The 27,197-nt window shown below is 44.2% G+C and overlaps 3 protein-coding genes across 3 annotated transcripts; all 3 read right to left on the reverse strand.

Annotated features, from left to right (window-relative positions):
- Positions 1–2,199: 2,199 nt before the first annotated feature.
- On the reverse strand, positions 2,200–3,303 carry LOC135384461 (uncharacterized). The gene has a single exon (XM_064613662.1). The coding sequence runs from the start codon at positions 3,301–3,303 to the stop codon at positions 2,200–2,202; it is 1,104 nt and encodes a 367-aa protein (XP_064469732.1).
- Positions 3,304–3,606: 303 nt separating this feature from the next.
- On the reverse strand, positions 3,607–4,797 carry LOC135384463 (uncharacterized). The gene has a single exon (XM_064613663.1). The coding sequence runs from the start codon at positions 4,795–4,797 to the stop codon at positions 3,607–3,609; it is 1,191 nt and encodes a 396-aa protein (XP_064469733.1).
- Positions 4,798–4,961: 164 nt separating this feature from the next.
- LOC135384464 (uncharacterized) lies at positions 4,962–7,463 on the reverse strand. Its single transcript, XM_064613664.1, has one exon. The coding sequence runs from the start codon at positions 7,461–7,463 to the stop codon at positions 4,962–4,964; it is 2,502 nt and encodes an 833-aa protein (XP_064469734.1).
- Between the last annotated feature and the right edge of the window lie 19,734 nt (positions 7,464–27,197).

A 27,197-nucleotide genomic window follows, 5' to 3' on the forward strand; every position in this document is an offset into this window, starting at 1 on the left:
GGGACCTGTTATTTATTGAATCACTATCCCAAGATTATTTCCTTTATTCTTCTATAACGATTGCATAGCAAGCTATTGCAGAAGAGCACCATGTATGAAAGCTGATCGTAGGAATTCCAAAGTCTTACTAAATGAGACTTGCAAAAGAACAAAATATCCTAACACGTCACTCCATCAATGGCTAATAAGAGGACTAGGCATTCAACAAATCAACACAGAGTACGGGTAACAAGGAGCGCAGAACGATGCGTCTGCTCCATCCGACAGCCAGGCACGGAACTGCATCGTAATGCGTTTTCTCCTCTATAAAGTCATGCATCTATCCCTCTTGCGGTTGATTTCTGAACTAATTTAATCGCAACATTATTAAGAATAGCACTATTCCCATTCAGGGCAGCACTATCGACATCGTCAAGACAAGAATGTTCCTTGTCAAAAAAGAAAAATACAAAGCGTCAACAAAGGAAAGCATGCATATCGGGGCATGTCAGGACACGTCAGGACAAATCGCACGACTGCTGGGCAACAGAGGAAAGCAAACACTTGAACAGGATGAAAAGACACTCACCATCATCGGACACGTACACTACATTCCCTCATTCTAAATCCGCTCGTCACAAAATCCACCTGTATCGTCGAAGACCATTAACCAGTGATGTACCACACATCCGCACCCCATCAGAGGCAGACAGAACCCCATCGAAGCTACGCTCTTCCACTGACGGCCAACGCAATTGCTAGGAGCAGAATTAATGTGTCCTCACCCACCAGTGTCCAAGAGAGATCCCAAAGAACACACGCGGTCCTGAGGATGTCCCCAAAGTGTCATCGTGTCCTCGTCCTTCGATATGAATCCGCAGAGCGTCCTGAGGACGATACTCGCGGACTGTCCACAAAGAGTCATTCAAGTACGTCCTGTGCGTGTCCCTGTGGGCAACTGACTGGATGAGAAATATTTTGTATAGTTTACCTGCTAAGATTCCCCAAATACTGAGTGATACATTTGTTTTGTTTTTGGGTCGATCTCTGGGGCTGAATGGCATTTGTCAAACGAAGTGCGGTCCTCTGTAAGATTCCTCTTCCCAGAAAAATGTGACTGTCTATGACACATGAAGCATTTACCGCGAAAAAGACAGAAATGCGCGATTCTCTTGCACTGTTTTTCACCTCCCAAGGTCCCACCGAATGTCTCAAACCAAATGGAGTAAGAAACATAGGATTTGCATTGATAGGGAGTTAAAACTCTAGCAAGTCCTCGTTTGTTGTATTATTTGTTTGCGTAATCGAATTAAACGTAGCAGCTCACCCTTCGTTATTAATTCGGAAGTGACTAAGGCTCTCAAATTTATGGTAGGATGCGTAACAAGCAATAAATAGTATCTGTTTCTGTTCGGAGGGAAAGTTCAGAACCTTTCGAAGGGAGTTTCTCAGACATAGTGCTCCTGGAAATCTGATATTTCTTTCTGCTTGCTTTTTAAACAGTATATGTTTCTGTTCGGAGGGAAAGTCCAGTACCTTTCGAAGTGAGTTTCTCGGACATAGTGCTCCTGGAAATCTTTGATATTTCTTTCTGCTTGCTTTTTAAACCGCCGCGCTCTTTGTCCGTTATGAGAAATACACTAAACAAATAAAAAGCAGCAAACTAAAAGCTGCGAACTAAGGTTGAGCAAGTGCCGTAAAGAGAAAAACGGCCTTGTACTCAAAATGGGCCCCATTTCGCTAATAAATAAATACATAAATCAACACAATGAGATATCCTGTTTTGCTCCTAAAACCTTACTGGTTGTGTTTTTGGGACACTTCCTGAGGAGCTTCTGGGGATGGCCCGAGGCGTTGCATTTTAACGCTTTTCTGACAAACTGAGGACCATACGGGGATTTCTGAGGGATGTTATTCCTGTCCCAATGGAACATCCTCGGGATTACCTGAGGATATTGTTTTGTCTCAAATACGTTAGTTAGAGACCGGCGATAAGTGAAGATAAAAATGAGAGGATCAGTTGATCAGAAACAACGCAGTTTAATTAAACCAACCTGCTCCCACGAGATCCCAACCTAGAATAACCCAATCAAAACGTTACAACGCAAAAAATCGTCCTCGTCTTCCTCATCGCTTCTTCCTTCTCCTCGTTCCTTGATATCAACGCGAAATCCAGCACATTCCCCCCCAAAATGACGTAGACATTTTCATTCTCCTAACTCAAGGGGGTATAATAGTTGAATTGGTCTCTTCAAAGTTATTCCGCTCGGAAGCTTCAGCATGCACGATCTGACCTTCCCATCTCTTCCGACGAAACACTGTTCGACTCTTGCCATCTTCCACTGCTGCCGAGGCAGCATAGTCTCTTGCAGCAAAACGAGTTTTCCGTCCTCTTGTTGACGGCCCTGTTTTCAACTCTGCAAGATAGTCTTTGGACCATCTTTTCCAGAATGCTGCCAAAACCATTTGGCGATCCGACCACGACTTGCGCAGCTGATTGTGTGCTATGTTAGTCACTTCCGGACCCGTTAAGTTCGGTAGCGTGGTCAGTCTTCTTCCTGCGAGAAAGTAAGCGGGGCAAAGTGGCACTGGCTCCTGAGGTTCGTCATAGAGGTGGGTGAGGGGCCTTGAGTTCAAGACTGCCTCTATTTCGCACAGGTACGTTGTCAGCTCGTCCGCAGACAAAAACTTTGTCGCTATAGTTTTCTTCAACGCCAGCTTCGTGGATCCCATCAGACGCTCGTAGAACCCACCCCACCAAGGGGCTCTTTCCACGATGAATTTCCACTGTGCCTTCTGACCTGCGAAGTGATCTTGCACCGCGGGGTTCCGAATTGCATTCCAAAGTTCTTCCAGGTGCTTCTTGGACCGCTTGAAAGACAGAGCATTGTCAGTGTAGATGATCCGTGGTACTCCTCGTCGTGAGACGAATCGTCTGAATGCTCGTAGAAACGTGTCTGTAGACATATCTTCAACATACTCTAGGTGAATTGCCCTAGTTACACCGCATGTAAAAAGCGTGATGTACGACGTGTGGGTACTCCTCCTGCCTTTTACTAACAATGGCACACCGAAGTCCATTCCGGTGACCTCGAAAGGTAACGCCTCTGTCACTCGTTCCTTTGGTAGTGGTGGTACCGCTTCTTCCGCTCGTCTTGAATGGAATCGCTGACAGATGATGCACTGTTTGATGAGCTTCTTTATCAGTTGTCGTGCACCCACGATCCAGTGCCTTTCCCTTACTTGGACCAGTGTGTCTCGCACACCACTGTGAAGCACCTGTCGGTGACATCCTCGCACTACTAACGTTGACAGATGGTGCATCTTCGGCAGAACAATGGGATGCTGTTCATCGTACCCTTTCCCACTGAACTGCAGTCGGCCGTTGATTCTGAGCAGGCCCTCCTTGTCGATAAACAGGGTCACTGTGCGTAGGGGAGAATTTCCTGGTAGCTTCCGGTTCTCCAGGGTGCACTTAATCTCTGTCGCAAAACATTGTCCCTGAACGTGTTTTGTCCAGTGCTTCTCTGCCTCGGCTAATTCCGTAACGGTCGTGGGGCCCGACGTTCTTCTCCCTGGCCTCAAATTTCTCACATAGCGCAGAATCCAGGCTGTCACTCTCAGGAGTCAGTGAAGACTGCTATACGACTCTACGTCTAGCAAAGCGTTGCCTGTCGTTTCAGCGACTTGCGTCTGAAGGACCCCTGTTTCCTTCACGGCCTCCTCTTCACTACTATGATACTGCACACCATCCGTTTTTCCTTGAGGCCAGTTCTCCTTTGATTCCCTTATCCACTCCGGCCCGTTCCACCACAGGGTACTGTAAACCAGGTTCGTCGCGGATACTCCTCTCGTTACTAAGTCTGCCGGGTTCTCCTTCCCGGAACAATGTCGCCACTGAGTAGCATCCGTGTGTCGTTGAATATCTTCCACACGGTTTCGTACGAAGGTTTTCCACCTGCTTGGCTCGCCGTTGATCCAATGGATAGTGATCGTCGAGTCTGACCAGAAGACCACTTCTTCTAGACGGACTTTCAGATGACGTTGCAAGTAGGAATACAATCTCGCTGATAACACGCACGCCATTAGTTCCAGTCTTGCCAATGTTAACGTTTTGACAGGAGCAATTCGGGATTTACTGATGAGAATCGTCGAAGTGGTATTATCATGCTCGTCAGTGCCACTCAAGTACGCAACAGTTCCGTAAGCGATGGGGCTTGCATCCGCAAAGATGTGTAAGGTGAAGAAACAACTCTGGCTTGGGAGACTTTCGGTGTAACGGCGAGGAACTTGAATGTTCCGCAGCTTGTCAACTTCCGAACACCACTTTTTCCATTCAGTATCGATGCCATCAGGTACTACGTCGTCCCAGTCGACTTCCATGACCCATAGCTTCTGAAAAAGATGCTTGGCGCGTACAAGAAATGGTGCTACCCATCCAAGCGGGTCGTACACACTTGCCGTTGCTTTCAACATTGTTCTCTTTGTGTGTAGATTTTCTTCATCGTAGCTCGGTACGTTGTCTACGGTGTAGCCCAACTTGTCTTCGACAGGATTCCACACTAGTCCCAGTACTTTCAGCACTCCTGCAACGTAGCCGAGGTGCTTTGTGTCCCCCGTATCTGTCTCAAAACGTTCCCGAAGAAGTTTGCTGTTGGAAGCCCACTTGTGTAACTTCATCGATGCTTCTGTCATCATGTCGTTGGCATCTTCGTACAGATTCAGCGCCGCTTCTTCATTTTCAGCCCCCGTGAGTAGGTCGTCCACATACATGCTTTCAGAAAGCAACTTCGAAGACCTTGGAAACTTGTGCGCCATGTTCTCGAAGTGGTGCTTCAGCGTGGCTGCCAACAAAAACGGACTTGAAGTAGTCCCAAATGGGACTCTCTTCATTCTGAATGTGACAATGTTTGGCGTGTCCTCCTGAGGCCGTGGTATGCGATCGTACCACAAAAAACGCAGGGCGTCTCTGTCGCTCTCCTTCACTTGAATCTGGCCTTTTCCATGTCTGCGACAAGCGCAACGTTGTGCTGCCTGAAGTTCAGTAGGAGGGCAACGAGATCTGCTGTCAAGTTCGGTCCGCTTTGTAAATTGTCGTTGAGAGACAATGACCCTGGAGCGTGTGATGACGCGTCACACATTACCCGCAGTTTCGTCGTACTGTTTGCTTCACGAACAACCGCCTGGTGCGGCATGTAATAGGTGAAATGCTCCGTCTGAATGTCTTCGCCCACCAGCTCCGCCATGTCGTCTCCGTAGTATTGTCGGATCGCCACGTCGTAGGCTTTCAGCAACACCGGTGCTTTCTGTAAACTTCTCGTCAGCTGCTGGAGCCGTCTCTTGGCCACTTCTTTGTTGTTATTGAGGTTAACGTGGTCCATCCACGGTAATGCTACTTCGTATCGTTCATCACTCTTGCTCACTGTTTGCTCGAAGTAGTTCACAACTGGGTCGCCCAGTCCCTGAGATTCCATGTCATCGATACCAATTGCTTCGAGTGCCCAGAACTTCGTCAAGATGTCAGAAGTATCTCGGTTGCAAAGTGCAGCCTTTAACGCAATAGCTTGTGAACACTGGCCATCTCCTTCTGCTTCTTCTGGTGCGGGACCTTGGACAGCCCATCCAAATACCGTTTCTATTGCTCGTAGTTGGCCGTTCAGTTTTCTTGACCGGCCCGTGGTGACTGTCCAATAGTGTTCACATCTGAACAGTAGCCCAATGTTAACTGGACCTCCCAGTGCTGACGTGTCACCCAATCTGCACTGAAGCTGTGTTAGTTTCTTGGCGACAGCACTTGATGGGCTTGGAATGAACTGATTGCATATCGTCTCTATCTCCAGGGCTTCTATCTCCTGGCACTTGCCGTCTCCTATTTCCAAGCGTACGAGTACGCGTGGAAATTCCTTCTCGGTTTGATGACCACCAAAGACTCCGACTGTCAGCGTCTCCGTCCCAACTTTCTTGCATCTCATCTTCCTGGAGATTTCTGTGCACACAAATGAACGTTGGCTTCCACTGTCGAGGAGCGCTCGAACATGTTCCCGTTGAGAAGTCCTGCAACCCCAAACTGTCAGGGTGGGTAACAGAACGGCTGATCTCCTTTGGTCACTGTGACGCTCCAAATTCACTGGAACCGACGTAATCGCATCCGGCGTGGATGCTTTCTTCTGTACGAAGTCTGGGTCACACATGACCGTTGCATGTCTACCTCCGCAATTCTTGCATTTTACTTGGCTTCGGCATGTCTTTGCTTGGTGATTCGGCCTCGTGCACCTGAAGCACCTCCGTTCAGAGCGAAGTCTGTTTTTCTTCTCTTCAAGTCCAATCTTCATGTCGCACTCCAGCGTTGAATGGCTTTCCGCCTTGCAGAAGAAGCAGCTGTTTACCTGGGTGGATTGCTGAAGAACAGCCGTTGACGATGACTTCCTGGAACCTTTGCGCTTGCCTCTGTCTTTGTTGCTGTGTGTACTGTCTTGTTTCTTCGTCCTACTGCTCATGTGTTGCATGAACTCCACATCTTCTCGGCTTTGGACTTGCACTTTCAAGAAGTCGAGTAACTGTGTAAAAGAATCCGACCTGTCGATCGTTCCCTGACGAGCACTGTCGCCCGTTTCTTGTTGACCCATCTCGAGAACCGCTGCAGTGCTGTCTCTTCGCTCACTTATGTTCCTTTTGTTGAGACTGAGCAAAATGTCTCTTGGTAGTGCTCGCTGAAGTATTGGAAGCAGAAGACTGCTGAAGGTCTCCCGCTTTCTTCCCAATGCTTCCAATCCTCGTACGTGCGCAACCACGTTATCGTAGAGATGTCTGAGACCCTTGACGTCATCCGAAGAACAAACTGGATTCAAGTCAATGAGCTTTCTCATATGAGACTGAACGAGCAATTCTTCGTCACCAAACCGTCGCTTGAGCAAGTCTATGGCGTCGTTGTAACACCTTGCAGTTGGAGGCAATCCTTTCACTGCCGCTGCTGCGTCAGCCGTTAGGCATCCCTTCAAGTAGTTGAATTTGTCCACTTCCGTAAGATCCTCATTTCGATGTACGACGAGGTCAAACTGCTCCCAAAATTGCTGCCAGGTAGTCCTTTCTCCGTTGAACCTCATCAATTCCAGTTTGGGCAGTCGAACCTTCGTGCGATTCATTGAGAGTGCCGTTCCATTCGAAGGGTTGCTCCCCGACGAGTCACGTGCAGCTCGTTCCGAAGCCTCGAACGCTTCACGTCGATGTGCCAACTTCGCCAAACACGTTACCAACTTGTTATTGTACTGAAATACTTGCTCGAACTCTGCCTCGTCCAGTTGATCTGCACGCTCTTGCTCGATTTTGTCGTCCACAGCGTTCAACTGCAGCTGCAATGCCTTTAGCCTATCTTCGAACACACAAACATCTTCTGTACCCGACAGTGTCAGGGCTTCTTGAACTTCGTTGATCAGTCGTGTGACCTGGGATCGTAGAGCTTTTCGTTTCTTGGCAAGTAGTTCCATCTCAGTTCGTTCCAATGCGTTGATGATTGCTTTCGTTCCGTTCCGTTCTTGATCCTCTTCGGTTTTTTCCCGTCTCCCGGGTTTCGGCACCAAATGTTTTGTCTCAAATACGTTAGTTAGAGACCGGCGATAAGTGAAGATAAAAATGAGAGGATCAGTTGATCAGAAACAACGCAGTTTAATTAAACCAACCTGCTCCCACGAGATCCCAACCTAGAATAACCCAATCAAAACGTTACAACGCAAAAAATCGTCCTCGTCTTCCTCATCGCCTCTTCCTTCTCCTCGTTCCTTGATATCAACGCGAAATCCAACAGATATCATTGTGTTCTTGGGGTGAATCCTTGCGCCCCCTGCAGGCCGTTCTCATTGGTCGTGACGTCACCCTATTGTCTCAGGGCTGCACTGTTTTTTCCACTAATGCTCCTCTAGACAAGGTCAACCTGAAACAATAGTGTTAGGGTATGACGTCATCATGCAGGTACGTGGCTCAAGGACACGTATGCTCTAGATACGGGACCTGTTATTTATTGAATCACTATCCCAAGATTATTTCCTTTAGTCTACTATAACGATTGCATAGGGAACTGTTGCAGAGGAGCACCATACATGAGAGGAGATTGTAGGAATTAAGCATTTCATTCCCAAAGTCTTACTCTACAGGAAAAAATAGAATAATGGTTCAGCAAGACATATCCATCCCATCCGTGATCCAGGCAGCTAACTGAATAATGTCGCTTTGTTCCTCGACTGGATAAACTCACACACCTGTCCCCCTCGCAGTTACTCTCTGAACTAAATGAATTGCAAAATTATCAAGAATAGCACTATTCCCATTCAAGGGAGCACAATCGTCAATAATGTTTCTTTCAAAAAGAGAAAACTACATGTAGAAGGAAAGCATGTCAGAACAGGCCCAGGCATGTCAGCGCATGTTTGTCAGACAACAAGGTGGAAAAAATCAAAAACAACCACTTGAACAAAGAAGAAAACTAGTATCAAACTATTTCTAAGCACACGCACTCCTCTTATTCAAAAACAGTGCTCATCAGAAATACGTCCAGGGCATCACATTCTGTCTGAAGAAGACAGCGGCAAAGACTCCTATTAATTATTGAATCGCAAGAGTATTTCCTTTGTCCGATTCTTAATGACGTTCACTTTTACAATAAAATTCATCAAAAAAAGCACCATGCATATTAGCAATTTTCACCACAAAGGCTCATCATGGTGATTAGATTCACATCACCAGTAAACTACCACTGCTCGTTTAAAATATTAAGTGAGACCACTCAACATCATCAACAGGCTTATGTCATACATGACCCTTTCTATGCGCATACGTTCGTTGTCTGAGGCTACACCTGCGAGCAAAAAGGCGCGAAAGCCTGGGGGCAAAGTTCTATTCGCGCTCGACAGAGGACTAGACAGAACGCCTTTAGAGGAACATGATTGCATTCCCACCATGACTGACTGGTGACTAAGGTTGAGCAAATGCCGTAAAGAGAAAAACGGCCTTGTACTCAAAATGGGCCCCATTTCGCTAATAAATAAATACATAAATCAACACAATGAGATATCCTGTTTTGCTCCTAAAACCTTACTGGTGGTGTTTTTGGACACTTCCTGAGGAGCTTCTGGGGATGGCCCGAGACGTTGCATTTTAACGCTTTTCTGACAAACTGAGGACCATACGGGGATTTCCGAGGGATGTTATTCCTGTCCCAATGGAACATCCTTGGGATTACCTGAGGATATCATTGTGTTCTTGGGGTGAATCCTTGCGCCCCCTGCAGGCCGTTCTCATTGGTCGTGACGTCACCCTATTGTCTCAGGGCTGCACTGTTTTTTTCCACTAATGCTCCTCTAGACAAGGTCAACCTGAAACAATAGTGTTATGGTATGACGTCATCATGCAGGTATGTGGCTCAAGGACGCGTATGCTCTAGATACGGGACCTGTTATTTATTGAATCACTATCCCAAGATTATTTCCTTTATTCTACTATAACGATTGCATAGGGAACTATTGCAGAGGAGCACCATACATGAGAGGAGATTGTAGGAATTAAGCATTTCATTCCCAAAGTCTTACTCTACAGGAAAAAATAGAATAATGGTTCAGCAAGACATGTCCATCCCATCCGTGATCCAGGCAGCTAACTGAATAATGTCGCTTTGTTCCTCGACTGGATAAACTCACACACCTGTCCCCCTCGCAGTTACTCTCTGAACTAAATGAATTGCAAAATTATCAAGAATAGCACTATTCCCATTCAAGGGAGCACAATCGTCAATAATGTTTCTTTCAAAAAGAGAAAACTACATGTAGAAGGAAAGCATGTCAGAACAGGCCCAGGCATGTCAGCACATGTTTGTCAGACAACAAGGTGGAAAAAATCAAAAACAACCACTTGAACAAAGAAGAAAACTAGTATCAAACTATTTCTAAGCACACGCACTCCTCTTATTCAAAAACAGTGCTCATCAGAAATACGTCCAGGGCATCACATTCTGTCTGAAGAAGACAGCGGCAAAGACTCCTATTAATTATTGAATCGGAAGAGTATTTCCTTTGTCCGATTCTTAATGACGTTCACTTTTACAATAAAATTCAACAAAAAAAGCACCATGCATATTAGCGATTTTCACCACAAAGGCTCATCATGGTCATTAGATTCACATCACCAGTAAACTACCACTGCTCTTTTAAAATAATAAGTGAGACCACTCAACATCATCACCAGGCTTATGTAATACATGACCCTTTCTATGCGCATACATTCGTTGTCTAAGGCTACACCTGCGAGCAAAAAGGCGCGAAAGCCTGGGGGCAAAGTTCTATTCGCGCTCGACAGAGGACTAGACAGAACGCCTTTACAGGAACATGATTGCATTCCCACCATATTAATGATTATTGCATTGCAGTTTAGGAAAGCTACTACAAAACTATAATTTTAGGTGCCTATTAAAATTCTACTTTCTATGGAAACTACAATTGCCCTATTACTTGGATCGCCATTAATGAAGCGCTCCAATTTTTTCTCTCTTCCAATTTCAGCCTTGTCATGCAGTGAAGCAGACTCGCATCCATAATAATTAATTTACACTGAGGGTGCCGTGCTTCAGGAATTCCTATCCTGCGCTCAGATTCAAGCGTTTCTGCACGAATACCTATAACAGCGTACTTCTTCAACATACTGAGGTCCTAACAACATCTAACAAACAAGCAGAGAAACCCACTTCTCAGCTGTACCATGCGACAGCTGTACCTGCGCAAAAGCAGTGATTTGAGGAAAGAGCAGCAAAAATTGCGCGCACTTGTGCTTGACTTAAAAAACTGAAGCATATGCTAATAAACTAAGCAAAAGACACCCATTTCTGGTATCAGATAATTCTTCCATAATGCTGCATGCACAGGCTGCATTGTCCCAAAGCTACATACAGAGCCGCATTGTCGCAAAGAAAGCACAGGACAAGGGCACACAAATTCCTTTAAGCGAGCAGGGAAAAGGCTTAAGACGTCAGGAATAATCGCAGAGTCACCACACATCGCTTCGCGGCAAACCCAAGATAACAACAGGATAATAGCGGCGGGTAAAATTGCAACACTGCTAAACAAGCCCCAACATGCCATGATGACGTCACAAACCAGGAAAAAAGCACGCACACACAGTCATCAGCTCAGGAATGCACAAGGAGAGGTGCTATATTGTAATTTCTCCTCCACGCTCACATACCAGCATTTCTGCGCAAATACTTATAACTGCGTACAGCTTACTCCATCAACATATCAAGCAAAATGAATACTAACACTCAACAACATATAACAAAAAACAAACAAATTCCATTCTCATGAACTCTCCTCTGCCGAGCAGCTTTCTCCTGCTCTACCTGGATGCTGACGTTTCCCCCTCACCTACATTCTGAGTAAAAGCAGCGAAAGAAGAAAAGAACCGCGAAAAATTACACAGCATTTGTTCCCCACTAGGTGTAATAGCAAGAAACCGTATCGCACGCTAATAAACTGAGAAAAAGGCACCCATTTCTGCCACCTGATAATTCTTGCATAATGCCACATACAGAGTCGCATTGCCCCAGCGTAAACAAAGCCCAAGACAGGTATACACAAATTTCCTTAAGTGAGCAGGGAAAAGGCTTAAGTCGAACCGCTCAGGAATAATCGGAGAATCACCGCTTATAGGCTAGCACAACATGAAAGCAACAAGGTATTAGCGAAGGGTAAAATTTGCAAGACATTACTGAACAAGTCCAGACATGCGACATCGCATACAAAATACTGCTCATCGGGGAAAAGGCCCAAGCCTGCAACAGAAAATCATATAGAGCATACACAACTTCGTTTTTCTCTTTCGCGTAAACTAAACGCGGTTTGCTCGGAAAACGACGTACAATGTTTCTTAGGGAGCAGAGAAATATAGGAATTTCTAGTCCGTGCTCAGATACCAGCATTTCTGCTCAAAAACCCATGACTGCAAAATTAAGCACTGCTTACTTCATCAAGATATCGAACACCCAACAAAATCAAACAAACAACCCCACTTCCACTGATAGAACACTATTTAGCTTTTACCAGGAGGCTTTCTTCTGCGTAAAAGTAGAGAAAATAAGAAAAGAGCAGGAAAAATTACACGCACTTTTGCTCGCAGAGCCATACGAGAAAAAAATAAAATAACGAGGCACACGCTAATAAACTGTGACAAAGACATCCATTTCTGCTATCAGATAATTATTGCATAATGCTAAATACTCAATTGCAATGTCTCTGCGTGAAGAAAGCATAGGTAAAGGACACACAATTTATCTTAAGCGAGCAGGTAAAGTCATTTCTACTCGAACAGCATAATACCATAAAGTCTGAATTTTTGCAACGTGACAGATACATACAAACAAACAAACAACAGCAGGACCGACGTCGGGCACTCATAAGATACCCTGTCCAAAACAAAGACCTCACCGGGTTCGCGAGGCAATTCCATTAAAAACGCTCGTCCAATCCAACAGATAGCAATGCAAACGCGACTATCCTTATTTTCTAAACCACTATTTCACGCAATAGTACATAAATGTATCACTCGTGTCACACGAAAAGGCAAACACTGACTTGTCAAGTGGGGTCCCAGCGCGCGCGCACACACGTACACGTACACACAGACACACAGCCACATAAATCCATATTATTCCTCAGTTCAATAATTATCAAACTAGCGTCAAAAGACGACTCACACATGTATGCGTACGCAAAGGTCTTCGTTCCGGATGAAATAGGGTATCACCAGTCGACCGTCGCAAAGCAAAAAAGAAAGGAATGCATGTTCGCTATACATCCGAAGACGCTGGCTGCAAGCCTGGGTACCCAACAGAGCAGCGCGCTCCCATCAACGCGCCTTGGGCTGACCTTACACACCCGAAGCCTTTTCTGAATACATTCTGCTGGCGCTGGAATAAAAAATTTATCGCGAGGGTACTACAATGGTCAGCTCTGCTTCTGTTTCAGTGATAAAACAGTGCACTCACTCGGGGAATCGCGCGCGTCGCGTGTCCAAACCGCGAGAACGGGCCCGCGCGCGGCTCCCGTGGGGCGTGGTTCTTGCGCACTGTTTTATCACTGAAACAGAAGCAGAGCTGACATTGTAGTACCCTCGCGATAAATCCTAATCTTCGTGTCCCGTGTCTCTCGGTTATTCGTTCCTTCATCATCATGCACCAGTTAGTCTGCGCCCTATCTCTTTTATTGTCTGGACTTGTTCAGTAGTCTCTTGCAAATTTTACCCTTCGCTAATACCTTGTTGCTGTCATGTTGTGCTAGCCGCGTATAGCGATAAGCGGTGATTCTCCGATTATTCCTGAGCGGTTCGACTTAAGCCTTTTCCCTGCTCACTTAAGGAAATTTGTGTATCCCTGTCGTGTGCTTTCTTTACGCAAGGGCAATGCGACTCTGTATGTGACATTATGCAAGAATTATCAGGTGGCAGAAATGGGTTTCTTTTTCTCAGTTTATTAGCGTGCGATAGAGTTTCTTGCTGTTACAGCTAGTGGGAACAAATGCCGTGTAATTTTTCGCGGTTCTTTTCTTCTTTCGCTGCTTTTACTCAGAATGTAGGTGAGGGGGAAAATCAGCATCCAGGTAGAGCAGGAGAAAGCCGCTCGGCAGAGGAGAGCTCATGAGAATGGAATTTGTTTGTTTTTTGTTATATGTTGTTGAGTGTTAGTATTCACTTTGCTTGATATGTTGATGGAGTAAGCTGGATGCAGTTATAAGTATTTGCGCAGAAATGCTCGTATGTGAGCGTGGAGGAGAAATTACAATATAGCACCTCTCCTTGTGCATTCCTGAGCTGATGACTGTGTGTGCGTGCTTTTTTCCTGGTTTGTGACGTCATCATGGCATGTTGGGGCTTGTTTAGCAGTGTTGCAATTTTACTCGCCGCTATTATCTTGTTGTTAACTTGGGTTAGCCGCGAAGCGATGGGTGGTGACTCTGCGATTATTCCTGAGGTCTTAAGCCTTTTCCCTGCTCGCTTAAAGGAATTTGTGTGCCCTTGTCCTGTGCTTTCTTTGCGACAATGTGGCTCTGTATGTAGCTTTGGGACAATGCGGCCTGTGGATGTAGCATTATGGAAGAATTATCTGATACCAGAAATGGGTGTCTTTTGCTTAGTTTATTAGCATATGCTTCAGTTTTTTGAAGTCAAGCACAAGTGCGCGCAATTTTTGCTGCTCTTTCCTCAAATCACTGCTTTTGCGCAGAAGAAAGTCGCATGGTACAGCTGAGAAGTGGGTTTCTCTGCTTGTTTGTTAGATATTGTTAGGACCTCGGTATGTTGAAGAAGTACGCTGTTATAGGTATTCGTGCAGAAACGCTTGAATCTGAGGCGCAGGATAGGAATTCCTGAAGCACGGCACCCTCAGTGTAAATTAATTATTATGGATGTGAGTCTGCTTCACTGCATGACAGGGCTGAAATTGGAAGAGAGAAAAAATTGGAGCGCTTCATTAATGATGATCCAAGTAATCGGGCAATTATAGTTTCCATAGAAAGTATAATTTTAATAGGCACCTAAAATTATAGTTTTGTAGTAGCTTTTCTAAACTGCAATGCAATAATCATTAATATGGTGGGAATGCAATCATGTTCCCGTAAAGGCGTTCTGTCTAGTCCTCTGTCGAGCGCGAATAGAACTTTGCCCCCAGGCTTTCGCGCCTTTTTGCTCGCAGGTGTAGCCTCAGACAATGAATGTATGCGCATAGAAAGGGTCATGTGTTGCATAAGCCTGGTGGTGATGTTTAGTGGTCTGACTTATTATTTTAAAAGAGCAGTGGTAGTTTACTGGTGATGTGATTCTAATGACCATGATGAGCCTTTGGGGGTGAAAATCTCTAATATGCATGGTGCTTCTTTTTGTTGAATTTTATTGTAAAAGTGAACGTCATTAAGAATCGAACAAAGAAAATACTCTTGCGATTCAATAATTAATAGCAGTCTTTGCCGCTGTCTTCTTCAGACAGGATGTGATGACGTCACGCAGTCTGTAGCAATGCATTGACCGTTACTGGAAAAAAGTGTAGCAATAGAAAAATGGTGTGTATTGCCCTGGACGGATTTATGATGAGCACTGTTTTTGAATAAGAGGAGTGCGTGTGCTTAGAAATAGTTTGATACTGGTTTTCTTCTTTGTTCAAGTGTTTCTTTTTGCTTTTTTCCACCTTGTTGTCTGACAAACATGCGCTGACATGCCTGGGCCTGTTCTGACATGCTTTCCTTCTGCATGTAGTTTTCCCTTTTTGAAAAGAAACATTCTTGATGATAGTGCTGCCTTGAATGGGAATAGCGCTATTCTTAATAATTTTGCGATTCATTTAGTTCAGAGAGTAACGGCGAGGGGGACATGTGTCTGACTTTATTCAGGAGAAACAAAGCGACATTATTCAGTTAGCTGCCTGGATCTCGGATGGGATGGACATGTCTGAACCATTATTCTATTTTTTTCTGTACAGTATGACTTTGGGAATGAAATGCTTAATTCCTACAATCTCCTCTCATGTATGGTGCTCTTCTGCAATAGTTCCCTATGCAATCATTATAGTAGAATAAAACAAATAATCTTGGGATAGTGATTCAATAAATAACAGGTCCCCTGTCTAGAGTGTACGCGTCCTTGAGCCACGCACCTACATGATGACGTCATACCGCAACACTATTGTTTCAGGTTGACCTTGTCTAGAGGAGCATTAGTGGAAAAAACAGTGCAGCCCTGAGACAATAGGATAACGGCACGACCAATGAAAACGGCCTGCAGAGGGCGCAAGGATTCACTTCTCTCTTGGACACTGGCGGGTGTGGACACATTAATTCTGCTCCTAGCAATTGCGTTGGCCGTCAGTGGAAGGGCGTAGCTTCGATGGGGTTGTGTCTGCCTCTGATGGGGTGCGGATGTGTGGTTCGTCACTGATGAATGGTGTTCGACAATACAGGTGGATTTTGTGACGAGCGGATTTACAATGAGGGAATGTAGTGTACGTGTCCAATGATGGTGAGTGTCTTTTCACTCTGTTCAAGTGTTTGTTTTCCTCTGTTGCCCTCCAGTCGTGCGATTTGTCCTGATGTGTCCTGACATGCCCTGATATGCATGCTTTCCTTTGCTGACGCTTTGTATTTTTTCTTTTTTGACAAGGAACATTGTTGTCTTGCCGATGTCGATATCTGCCCTGAATGGGAATAGTGCTATTCTTAATAATTTTGTGATTAAATTAGTTCAGAAATCAACCGCAAGAGGGACAGATGCATGACTTTATAGAGGAAAAAAAGCATTACGATTCGGTTCCATGCCTGGCTGTCGGATGGAGTAGACACATCGTTCTGCGCTCCTTGTTACCCGTACTGTGCGTTGATTTGTTGAGTGCCTAGTCCTATTATTAGCCATTGATGGAGTGACGTGTTAGGATATTTTGTTCTTTTGCAAGTCTCATTTAGTAAGACTTACGATCAGCTTTCATACATGGTGCTCTTGTGCAATAGCTTCCTATGCAATCGTTATAGAAGAATAAAGGAAATAATCTTGGGATAGTGATTCAATAAGTAACAGGTACCCTGTCTAGAGCGTACACGTCCTTGAGCCACGCAGGTGCATGATGACGTCATACCGCGGCTCATTGCAGATTGACCTTGTCCAGTTGTGTCGACCGTGTGAAAAAAAACGGGGTAGCCTTGGGACAATGGGATGACGTCACGACCAATGAGCAACGCCAGTAGAGGGCGCAGGAATGCCCTTCTCTCTTAGCCTTAGCCCTCTCTTAGCGCAGCGGTAACGCGTGCGCTTGGAGACTGGGAGGTCCGCGGTTCGAATCCGCGGGCCGGCTCTGCCGTCTGGGGTTTTTCCTGGGTTTCCCTCAGATGTGTAATAGGCGTATGCCGGCACAGTTCTCCTGAAGTCGGCCCATGGACGCAGCTATCCTCCCCCCGAGCGGATTCCGCTCGGTCTTCCACTTCACCCTTTCCTCTCCTCCTCTCCACCACCTTTCCCTTCCCGAGAAACATGCCGCCTAATCAGGCAGGCAGACCTCTCGGGTTCCTCCCAACGACACTTCTCCTCCTCGCAGGTGGTCGCCGCAGACGCCAGTTCAGTTCAGATTCAGTTCTCTGCCTGGCTGTCGGATGGAGCAGTCGCATCGTTCTGTGCTCCCCATGACTGCTGTTGTGGTGGGCTCATTTGTTGTGTAACTAATTCTTTTTCTTGTTAGCTATTGATGGTTTGCATATTTGCTCTTGCTTTCCCAGCCTCTGTATTACGAGTGTTTTTCTCCTCGCATGTCCAGAGCTGTCCTAACCTGCCCAGACATGTCATGATGATGTCACAGCTGACGTCACAGGATGTCCGGCTTTTGTCTTGCGATGTTTGGGTCAACGAGGCAGTTCCTGCATCCTGTCCATTGCAATGAACGATGGCGTAACAACGAGCCCTGTTGTAGCAGGGATGGCAGGGAGGCAACGTCCCTTTGTTCTCAGGACTTCAGATTTCAGGGGTGAGTTTTCTTTCGTTCTTGTCCTTCGCTTTCATATTGGTTCCTGCTTGTGTTCGAAATCGCATGCGGTAGAGCTGTGGAGCACAGCAGCTGAATATCGTTTTCTTTGTGTGCAGAATGTGGTTGCATATGAGTTACAATCACAATGGAGATGTGGGACTGAAATACAGTCAAACCTCGATTTATGAACAGCAAAAGTTTCTCGAAAAAACGTACACAAAACGAGGGAATACATAAATCGGGGCCTTAAGAATACAATTGGTTTCTTAACGAAGTGTTCATAAAGCGAGGGAATTCACAGATCGAACGTTCATAAAACGAGGTTTGACTGTAAATGTGTGGTAATAAAATTCAGTCGTTTGACTACGTTCAGTGCTGTCTGTGTGCAGTAAAATACGGGTTCAGTGAACACTTTGCCAGTGGAACATAAGACAGTTGGATCTGTTTTAAAACAGTGCCTACGTTGAGCAATTATTTCATTTGATAGCTGGCGGTGTAAAACCGCACACATCATGTTGGCGCGAGTATCTCTTGGTTTCATGTCTTTATTGTGTTTATAGGTGCTTGCAGACTCATAGACTGGAGGTGACGAATACAACGCCTGTTCTGTGAGTCATTTGTTGGCACTTCAGCTTAGCTGCAGCTACAATCACATTTCAGGTAAACAAAAACCGTTACCTTTTCAGATCTGACTGTGCTGCTGTTCAATACTGCTGGATTTCTATGTGCTTGCTAATCTGATGCTAGTGTCAGTTACAGTTGGAATGTTTGAACTGCAAGATATTTATGTAATTGATGCTATTTAAGCGCAGGCGGTCAGAATGATTACTTCTTAGATTCCGACACCATTTTCTTTGTAGCGTGTGCACATTTTGATTTGCAGACTAGGATCTGTCACGTCACGGTATCTTTAGTAACGTCGACTTCAGAAAGTCCCGGGATGCTTAGCACTGCTTCAAACATTGGTAACTTGCATTACATCGAGGTAGGCACATCGAGGTAGGCGAAGGTCTTCAAACTACTTCAGTTTCACGTCTTTCAGCCCATGATCCATGCTGCGTCAAAGTCAGCAAAAATAAAGCATGGACTACTATCCCCTTCCACATGCAAGGAGTGCTGGAACTATGCATTGTCCTCTACCTTCGATGTATGCAGGTATCACTCAGCGCACGTGTCTGCATTGAGCGAAGACTTCAAACGACACCTGCCTCGTATCTCCTCCAAGGTTTGGAAATTAAGTACAGAACGATTGCACCGAACCAGTCTTAGGCGATATTCGATGACCTCTACAGTGAAAGAGTTCCATCAAAATTGACGGTGTTGATGGTCAAGGGGGTTGCATACCTGGGCAACTTGCAGCGAAACCCTTTCAAACTGGACCATTTTAAACTAAAGTGAGCAGTGCTCGATGTTGGTGGCCAACAGTACACCGATGACTTTGACTTTCCATGGGATATTTACACAAAAGGTTACATGAACTTGCCTCCAGAGGCCTATCAAAAAGAAAAACGTATGATCTATTACCACCTCACACCAGACGTGGAGGTGACTTACTCAGTCCAATAGTGCAGGCCAACATTCGCCTTACACTGACATTTGCTGCAAACCTTACGGAAGCTGTGACTGTACTTTTTATTTCGGAGATTCCTCGTGTTCTGGAAATCAACAGAGACCGGTGAGTGAAATTCGTCTAGAGAAGATGGAAGAGTGGGAGTTCTATGCAACGTTTTCCCGCAATCATTGTACAAGGTCTTGCTTCCGTGGGACATTTGCATGTGACGAAATTGCGCAGCAAAAAGCCAAGCGTGGTCTTTACGTGGTGAACACCGCTCCCAGATCTTCACATGGAGAGCACTGGACACTATGTCATATTACCCGGAATGGAAGCATCTCTTATTTCGACAGTTATGGTACTCCTCCAGTGTACAAGGAGTTTTACACATTCATTGATCACATGAAATTGTTTCACTATAACCGAAAATGACTCCAGAGATATGAATCTGCAACCTGTGGACTCTACTGCCTCTATGTAGGTGCACTTCTCTGTTGTGGATTCCCACTACAAGAGTGTACCCGAAGGTTCTCACCAACAGATTTCAACCTTAACGACAGACTTATACCAACTCTTGTGAGTAAACAATTCCAGAAAGGGAAGATGCTGCCATGCTGCAGTGTGCTCTAAGAGATCAATAAAAAACATGTTTGTTGTTTTCCAAACAAACTGATTTTATTTACTTATGTCAACAAAAGGGTATGCAACAAAGCATTATTGAGACTCTGAGATACACAACATTGTAACAATATTACAAGATAAGCTACATACAAAAGTTTTGTGTGAGTACAAAGACATTGAGAGTACTGCTCCAAAAGTTCCTTTTTTTTAGAATAATACAAGACATGCTGCTTACAAGCATTGCTGTCTAAATCAAGTACACAATTTTATTTGAGTCTCTGAGATGCATGCACAACATTATAACAATATTACAAGATAAGGTACATACAAAACTTTTGTGCGAGTACAAGGACATTGAGAGCATTACTCCAAAAGTTGCATTTTTTCAGGAATATTAATACAAGACATGCTGCTTACAGATATTGCTGTCTAAATCAAGCATACAATTATTGGAATAAGGATAACACAATTACAACCATTTGTGAGACACTGGACTTTTAATTACAATTACAAGTATCTGTGGGATAGAAAAAAAACGTTCGACACTTGTGTTGCTTGAGAAAAGCAGTGACTTCCCTTTTCTTATTCAACATGTGAACTCCATAATGAAGTCTACGATACAGTCGCCACTCTTTCATTACAGTAGCTAATCACAAGACTGTCATACCAAAAGGTAATGTCTCTACTCCATCTGAGCAAATATATCGCTTTGTGTCCAGAGGATTGAGAGCTATTTTTGTCATGGACACGCTTTTGTTTACGTTGTCCTTCTGCACGATGAGGTTCTGTTTAACCCTGTGTATTGTGCCATGTTCAAGAGCATCTGTGTACATGGAAAAGTGAAGTTTTCGTGCTTCGCACTGCTTTACACCTTTGGCGCAGTTCTGTTTCTTGCTACAGAGATCTAGTGCATACAGCTTGGGTTTTAAGCAACAAAAACCAAGTACATGATCACGAGGCATCTCATTCTTAAACTTGCCCAGTATCATTTTGTTTTTTGTCGAATACAAAGGATTGTCTTGCTCATAGGCTGAGTTGTCCAAGTGATCGTCGGCTAGTTCAAGCAGTCACTTTTCATCGCTCAGCATTATTATATAGGAATCTGTGTCCATGTACAACAGTCTAGTATCGGGAGCTACACACATCAGATGATTGTGATAGAAGTCAAACATCTTAAGCTTTCAGAGTTCCAGTATTGTGAAACCCAAGTATAGTGGTTGTTTCATCTGAAGCACTGCCTGAGAGAACTGGAACAGGATTACATGAGCACTTAATGCTCGAAACTGTTTGAGGTTTGGCTTACGCAAGAGTTTCAACACTTGTTCGTCTATCACTGTGAGGCGACAGTCTACAAATTTCCTCACTTGCATACAACAGCGCCCAAAGACAGCATTTATCATCAATTTACTCTTCTGACGTTCGAATGTATTCGTGGCATTTTTTCGTGGCATTTTGCAGTTCGTGATTGAAATCCACATAGTCGTGGAGAAAAGGTTTCTGGTTGAATTTTAGAACTCCGTGAACCTTTGTGACTCGCAGTCCCAATTGCATGTACAACTGCAAATTGCGATAGTGAAGAAAGTACTTTTCTTTGTTGAACAATGTTAACAGCAGCTTTCGCTCGATAGCTTCCGCTGGAAGCCCAAACTTTTCCATCAACTGTTTCTGGTAGTCTGACAATAAGTCGTAGGGAATGGACATTTTCTCTGGTGCAACTGGAAGATCACTATGTCGATCATGAATGTCTTGATCATAAAACAGATCCACTTCGCGAAAGTAACCAATAGATGCATCATGTCGAATGCAAGTTACATCTAGGTTCCCAATTTCTTCCTTTGCCCAAAGAACACACACGGTCCGCAGGATGTCCTCAAAGTGTCATCACGTCCTCGTCCGTGATGGGATGAACGGAGGTGGTCCACAGGCTGTCATCATAGGAGCTTCCAGTGATTGTCATTTCTGTACATCCTGCGGTCGTCAACCGGAGGACGACCACAGGAGAAGTAAATTATTTTAATACTGCATTGTGCATTTTAATGCCTGCTAGCAGTAATCAAGTTCCCGATTTATTTCTCATTACCCAATAAAATCAAAGGAGTGCTCATGCATAAATTGAAAAAAAAATGCACACAAAAAAACGGAAGACAAGCAATTAGTTGTATCTGTTCTGTCTTGGAAAGGAAATGGTGCTGCTTCATATGCCTTTCTAAGTGATTTCAGTGGTCTTAGTAGCCTACGGGCCTTTTATATATCTCTATTGTTTTGCTTTTTAAACTGTGACACTCATTGTTTGTGATGGGAAATACGATGAACAAATACAGATGAGAAACCACAAATGGTAGCTGGTGACCGAGGTTGAAAATATATAAAAACACACGCACGCTGACTGGGTGCTGCAAATGTGCCCTCACTTCACAAAATAAATAATTCACTAAAGCATCTGCTTGCTCCCAGAATTGTACTAGCTGCGTCATTTGGTAGCTCCCATAGGGGGTCCTGAGGATATGACGGGGAGTCTCACTTTGTGACATTTCTAACAAACCGAGGACCTGGTAGGGAAGTCCTGGGGATGTTATCCCTGTCCGCTGACGACTTTCCTCGGACGTACACAAGAGGTCATTGTGTTCTTGGGGTGTCAACCACTGAAACCCTCCATAGGGTAGCGACTCCCGCATTATTGATCCATACAGACCGTTAACGTCAATGTAGTTAATTATTCTGGTCGGCTGTGTTGGATCAAACTACTCTGTTCCCGGATTATTTGTGGTCGCTTTTCGGAGAGAGCATTGTGTTACACCTGTTCGCGAGCCATTCTCAATTAGCGGGTATGCATCGGGGTCGTAAATGAGTTCTAGTTGTATCTCACTCATTTTTAGTGCGCAGGACATGCTTAACCCCGGGAGAGATACGAAATGCAGGGGCTCAATTTTGTGCACATCAAGTGTCCATTTGCGAAAGTTGTGAAACACGTCTGCTAAAAGCAGTGTGTCGGTGAGTGGGTACAAATCTGAATATTCACCTAGACTTGTCATTTGGAATTTTTCGAAGACATTCTGCGTGTGGTAGTAGTCTTCTTCACTTACTTCCACTCCATTGAGTGTGTTGAAGAATTTCTCACGGGGTGGTAAACAAGGCTCATCATAGACATCGAAGCCAGTGATATGACAGTAGCAAAAGACCCCCTTGTGAAGAGTTCTTCGTTTGAGAAAAACTGTTGCAGACAATGAAAGTTTTCCACTCCCTTGTCACGCAGATTTTTCACCAACATTTCAAAACTTGCATTTAGGAAACTCATACTGCCCAGGAATCTAAAGGACCCAACGTCAATAGATTTGAATTTTTGACAGCTGCTGGCAATCACTCTTATGTTCGACTTTTTGAGCAAATGCAAATGAGACACAAGGAAACTCATATCATAGTTAGCATTGTGAGCAATGATTGGAATCATCTGAGGTGTTCTGAAATTGAGGTTGCACGATTGACACAAGGATTGTCGAAACGTTCCACTTACATGGTCATGGTCACGCACTTTCTGTTTCTTTGCAAACGACTCTTTGCAAAAGTTCAGTGGGTGGCGGCGGCGTGCTGGCGTTCGTTCTCTTCGCTCATTTAGGTGCAATCTGTTGTATCCACTCCAAAATTTCGTCACGCAATTTGTGCAGTAGACGAATGAACACAGCAACACAATTTGGTCCACGACAAATGTGTTTTTGGAGAACATTTGAATCTGACGCTCGTATAACTAAGAGACAGAAGGAGGAGGGGATATGATCTTCATACACATTTCCTCCATCAAGACATGGTGACAGGACACTCTCAAAGTCATACACACAGTAGAAAGGTACTTCAGCCAAAAGATGCTGACCAGCGAACTCTAAAGTGTCTCCTTTCTTTGGATAAACTGTCTTGCCTACTTTCTGAAGTTTGCACATGTTTATATGATTACTCAGGACAGCTTGTGTAGTGAAACCCATGTAACCCAGTGAAACCCAGTGAAACCCACGTTTTTGAAACAAACAATTGAAATTTGTGATGACCACAAAATGAGAGTCAATCATGAGTAGGTCCACATGTTTTTCGCATTCCTCATTCACAACTTTTATAGGATAGACAAATTTCTCTTCCCTTTCATATGCATAGACATTAATGGTGACGCAATATTGCTTTTCAAACATTTCTACATCTTTGGGATACGCGATGGGAAATGACTCTGGGAGTACATACTGAGATAAGTATGACCGATACGGGGAGGCTCTATGTCTTCGAAATCGATCAGCAGCATGCAATCCTGCTATCATGGAAAATGCGAAACACATATTTTGCTGACCCTCGTGCAGACCGTAATCCACATTGAGTAGAGACCTATTCTTACTTTTCAAGTCTGCAGGCAGCTCAAAGTCACTACAACCGATTAGTTCAGGCAGTAGACGTCCAACATTGATAATGCATGTGAGAATACGAAAGAGGAAAAAACCAGTGCCTTCGATTTCGAGACTTTACAAGTTGTGCGCAATTTCACTGCCTGACTGAATAATAGCGGGTTCTAGGTCGCCTTCTGACCATACTGTCCTCACCTTGGAAGGCACGAGTCGTGTATCAAGTCGTATCTCTTCATCATCCACTGTATGTCGTCCAAGTTCTGCTTTGAGAAGGATGTAAAAACGTAGTGGAAAACCAAAGTATCGCAACACACAACCAATATACTGCCCGTATAGATGAAAGAATGTTGTCACATCATGTCCAGCTTCGTCTCTGTCATGCAAGTGCAGCTCGAAGCGTCTTGTGTAATTTCGAAGCGTGCATAAAGTCTCACAGAATGGGATGCAAGGTGTCTCCAGTTGGTGTACGTTTGCCAGATGAGTTTGGAGTCCTAGCGGTGTGGCGTATAGAACTGTCACTCATGCGGAGCACACAAGTGACAGGTGACCATGATTTCTGAAGTTACTTTTTCTTGCCATTAGTGAAAATGCCAACTTCTTGCTATCCTTCTTCTCCATTTGGAGATTTGGTAATTGCCTCATCTCTTCCAAGTCTTCGTCCGAAAGTCGCTTGAATCTATTCGGAAGGTAGACTTTCACCTTGGTCTTATTGTCTGTCGGTAATTCCCCATAGACAGTATCTCCATACACTGTCTCAATTCTGCGAATATCCAGAACATCAAATTTTTGATTCTTCGATAACATATTCATCTTTTGAATTTCTCCATCTCCCGACTTTTTCAGTTTGTTGAGTTTCTCCAAAATCAATTACATGCTTTCCTCGGAAAACTGAAAAAACGCATGGAGAAAAATTAGTTCGCTCAACATGTACTCAGAGGCAGCATACCTCTTCACACTCAGATTCTCACTGAAGAAAACCCAACGGGTTTTTTGGGTGACGGTTTATATACGAAAGACAACTCAACATTTTTCACAAATCATGACCTTGAATGTCTGAAGAGCGAACAAACATGCATCTAGTAACGCCTTGTCAGGCCTTCTGAATGTCTGCACCCTCCACACACCGCATGGTGAACGAACTTGTGTAGACATGTTATGTCTTGTTAGTTCTTGAAACGTCTTGCATGGACATGTGCTACAGCCTTGAACCTACTGTCTGCAGCTTTTTTTTTTCTAACTTGCATAGACATGTTATGTCGTGCCAAATCTTTAAGACATTGTATAGTCGTCTGCAAACCCGAACGTAATCTCGACATTTCTTATATTATTTTCCCTTAAGCAGTTGCCGCAACACGTTTATTTTTTGTTTTGTTATGTGGAGTCTTTAAAAGAAACATATTTATGAAGTTATGAGAGAGACAGTTATAAAAGCGAGTTTGAGATAGTAAAATACGCAGTAGCTCTTGACGGTGACACCAGAGTGCCATGGCAAAGGAGAGCTCAAGGTGGTCCGATATTGAAACTCAACCCGATGGTTCGTGGTCCTCATCAGACAGTGATGAAGAAACACCAGACGGAGATGAGTGCGACAAATTGAACAAAACTGTCTTTCGCATGCTAGCACCATGTCGTCAGGAGCACAGATCGTAGAAAGAACTTTCCAGGTGTGGTCTAATGGAGACAAAACGAATGTCTTTGGTGGAGGCTTTCAAGATTGTCACCAACATTGTCCTCTTCCAAGAACTCCCCAAAAGTCTTCCAAACATTGGCGTCTGGGAGACTGCGAAAACCATGTATGTGAGTCTCAATAGAGAGCGTTTCGTTTCGTACGACACACCATTCGGTTTGCTAACAAACTGGTCACATCAAATCGATGATTTGATGGACTACAAATAAACAAATCGATCCTATGTTGCTTTCAACAGAAAGCCTATGTTTTGTCGAAATCGCTGTGAAGTTGGGATACCACTCAACAGCAAAGTTCATCACGCTGTTCGTGATTGACTTTCTCAATTATCGACATGAAAACTAATGTATAGCACCTGCCAAATAAATTCAGATTCTATGAACAACTTTCTCAGTTGCCTCTAGCAAGTAGATTGGAGTGCTGTCTCTCTCCTACATGTGCTGTGAGTTTGTGAAACCTTACATAATATCATACTGTACAGTATTTCACTGTGAAAAAAAAAGCAGATGACCGAGGTCGGACCGTACCGGTTCATTACTTTTGCTTCGATAACCATTTCCGTGCAAAGTCAGAGTGGGAAAACAACGCTGGTAACAAGACTTTTGACTCACAGAGCATCCGTTTTTGACAAACCATTTGATCGTATATTTTATATATACTTATACAAGCAACCAATCTTTGATAAATTCCCTGAAGTCACATTTACGCGAGATATACCAGATAACTTGGAGAATGTCAGAAATTCTTTAATCACATTTGACGACTATCTGGCTGACAAAGGTCGACTTAAAGAAATCTGTAATTTCTATGTTGCTGGCTGTCACCATCCAAATTGTTCATGTATTTTTATTACACAATATTTATTCGTCAACGAGCCCCTATATCGGTGCATTGAGTTTAATAGCAGCGCTCTGATTTTGTGTCGTTATGCTCGTATAGCGGATCAGATGCAGTTACTTTCCCGACAGTTGTTTGGTCGAGGTAAAGGTGACCTGCTCTCCACCATATATAAAGATGCATGCAAGGAACCATATGCATACGTAGTAATCAATTTGCCTCAAAAATGTCAGGACCACATCCAAGTGTGGACAAATATTTTTCCTGACGACCGACGGCAGATAGTATATAAAACATGAAGCGTGTGCGAAAGAATATTCATTTCCTGCACTTGCTGGCTAAAACAAAGTCGCATGAACGACGTTACCATCTCCTGGAACATGCTACAAAGAATGAGTTAACAGCTATTACAGAGATTTGTATAAATCTCTGTAAAGGGAACATCCAAGTGACTCCGAGTGTGCGAAAAAAACTGAAACCTTATGCAATCCCAATTCGAGCATTGGCAAAAGGAGACGGTAGCAGTGTGCAGAAAGTTCGCAGAAGAGTATTGCAACAAACTGGTGGGTTTTTCGAGTTCCTCTTTCCACCACTAATCGGCCTCATCTAATCGCT

The sequence above is a fragment of the Ornithodoros turicata genome, chromosome 2 (genome assembly GCF_037126465.1).
Source record: "Ornithodoros turicata isolate Travis chromosome 2, ASM3712646v1, whole genome shotgun sequence".
In the NCBI taxonomy this organism is placed as follows: Eukaryota; Metazoa; Arthropoda; class Arachnida; order Ixodida; family Argasidae; genus Ornithodoros; species Ornithodoros turicata.

Bases quoted from the DNA above. Each gene is read 5' to 3' on its own strand.
- LOC135384461 (XM_064613662.1), bottom strand. From the start codon at position 3,303: ATGCACCATCTGTCAACGTTAGTAGTGCGAGGATGTCACCGACAGGTG.
- LOC135384463 (XM_064613663.1), bottom strand. From the start codon at position 4,797: ATGGCGCACAAGTTTCCAAGGTCTTCGAAGTTGCTTTCTGAAAGCATG.
- LOC135384464 (XM_064613664.1), bottom strand. From the start codon at position 7,463: ATGGAACTACTTGCCAAGAAACGAAAAGCTCTACGATCCCAGGTCACA.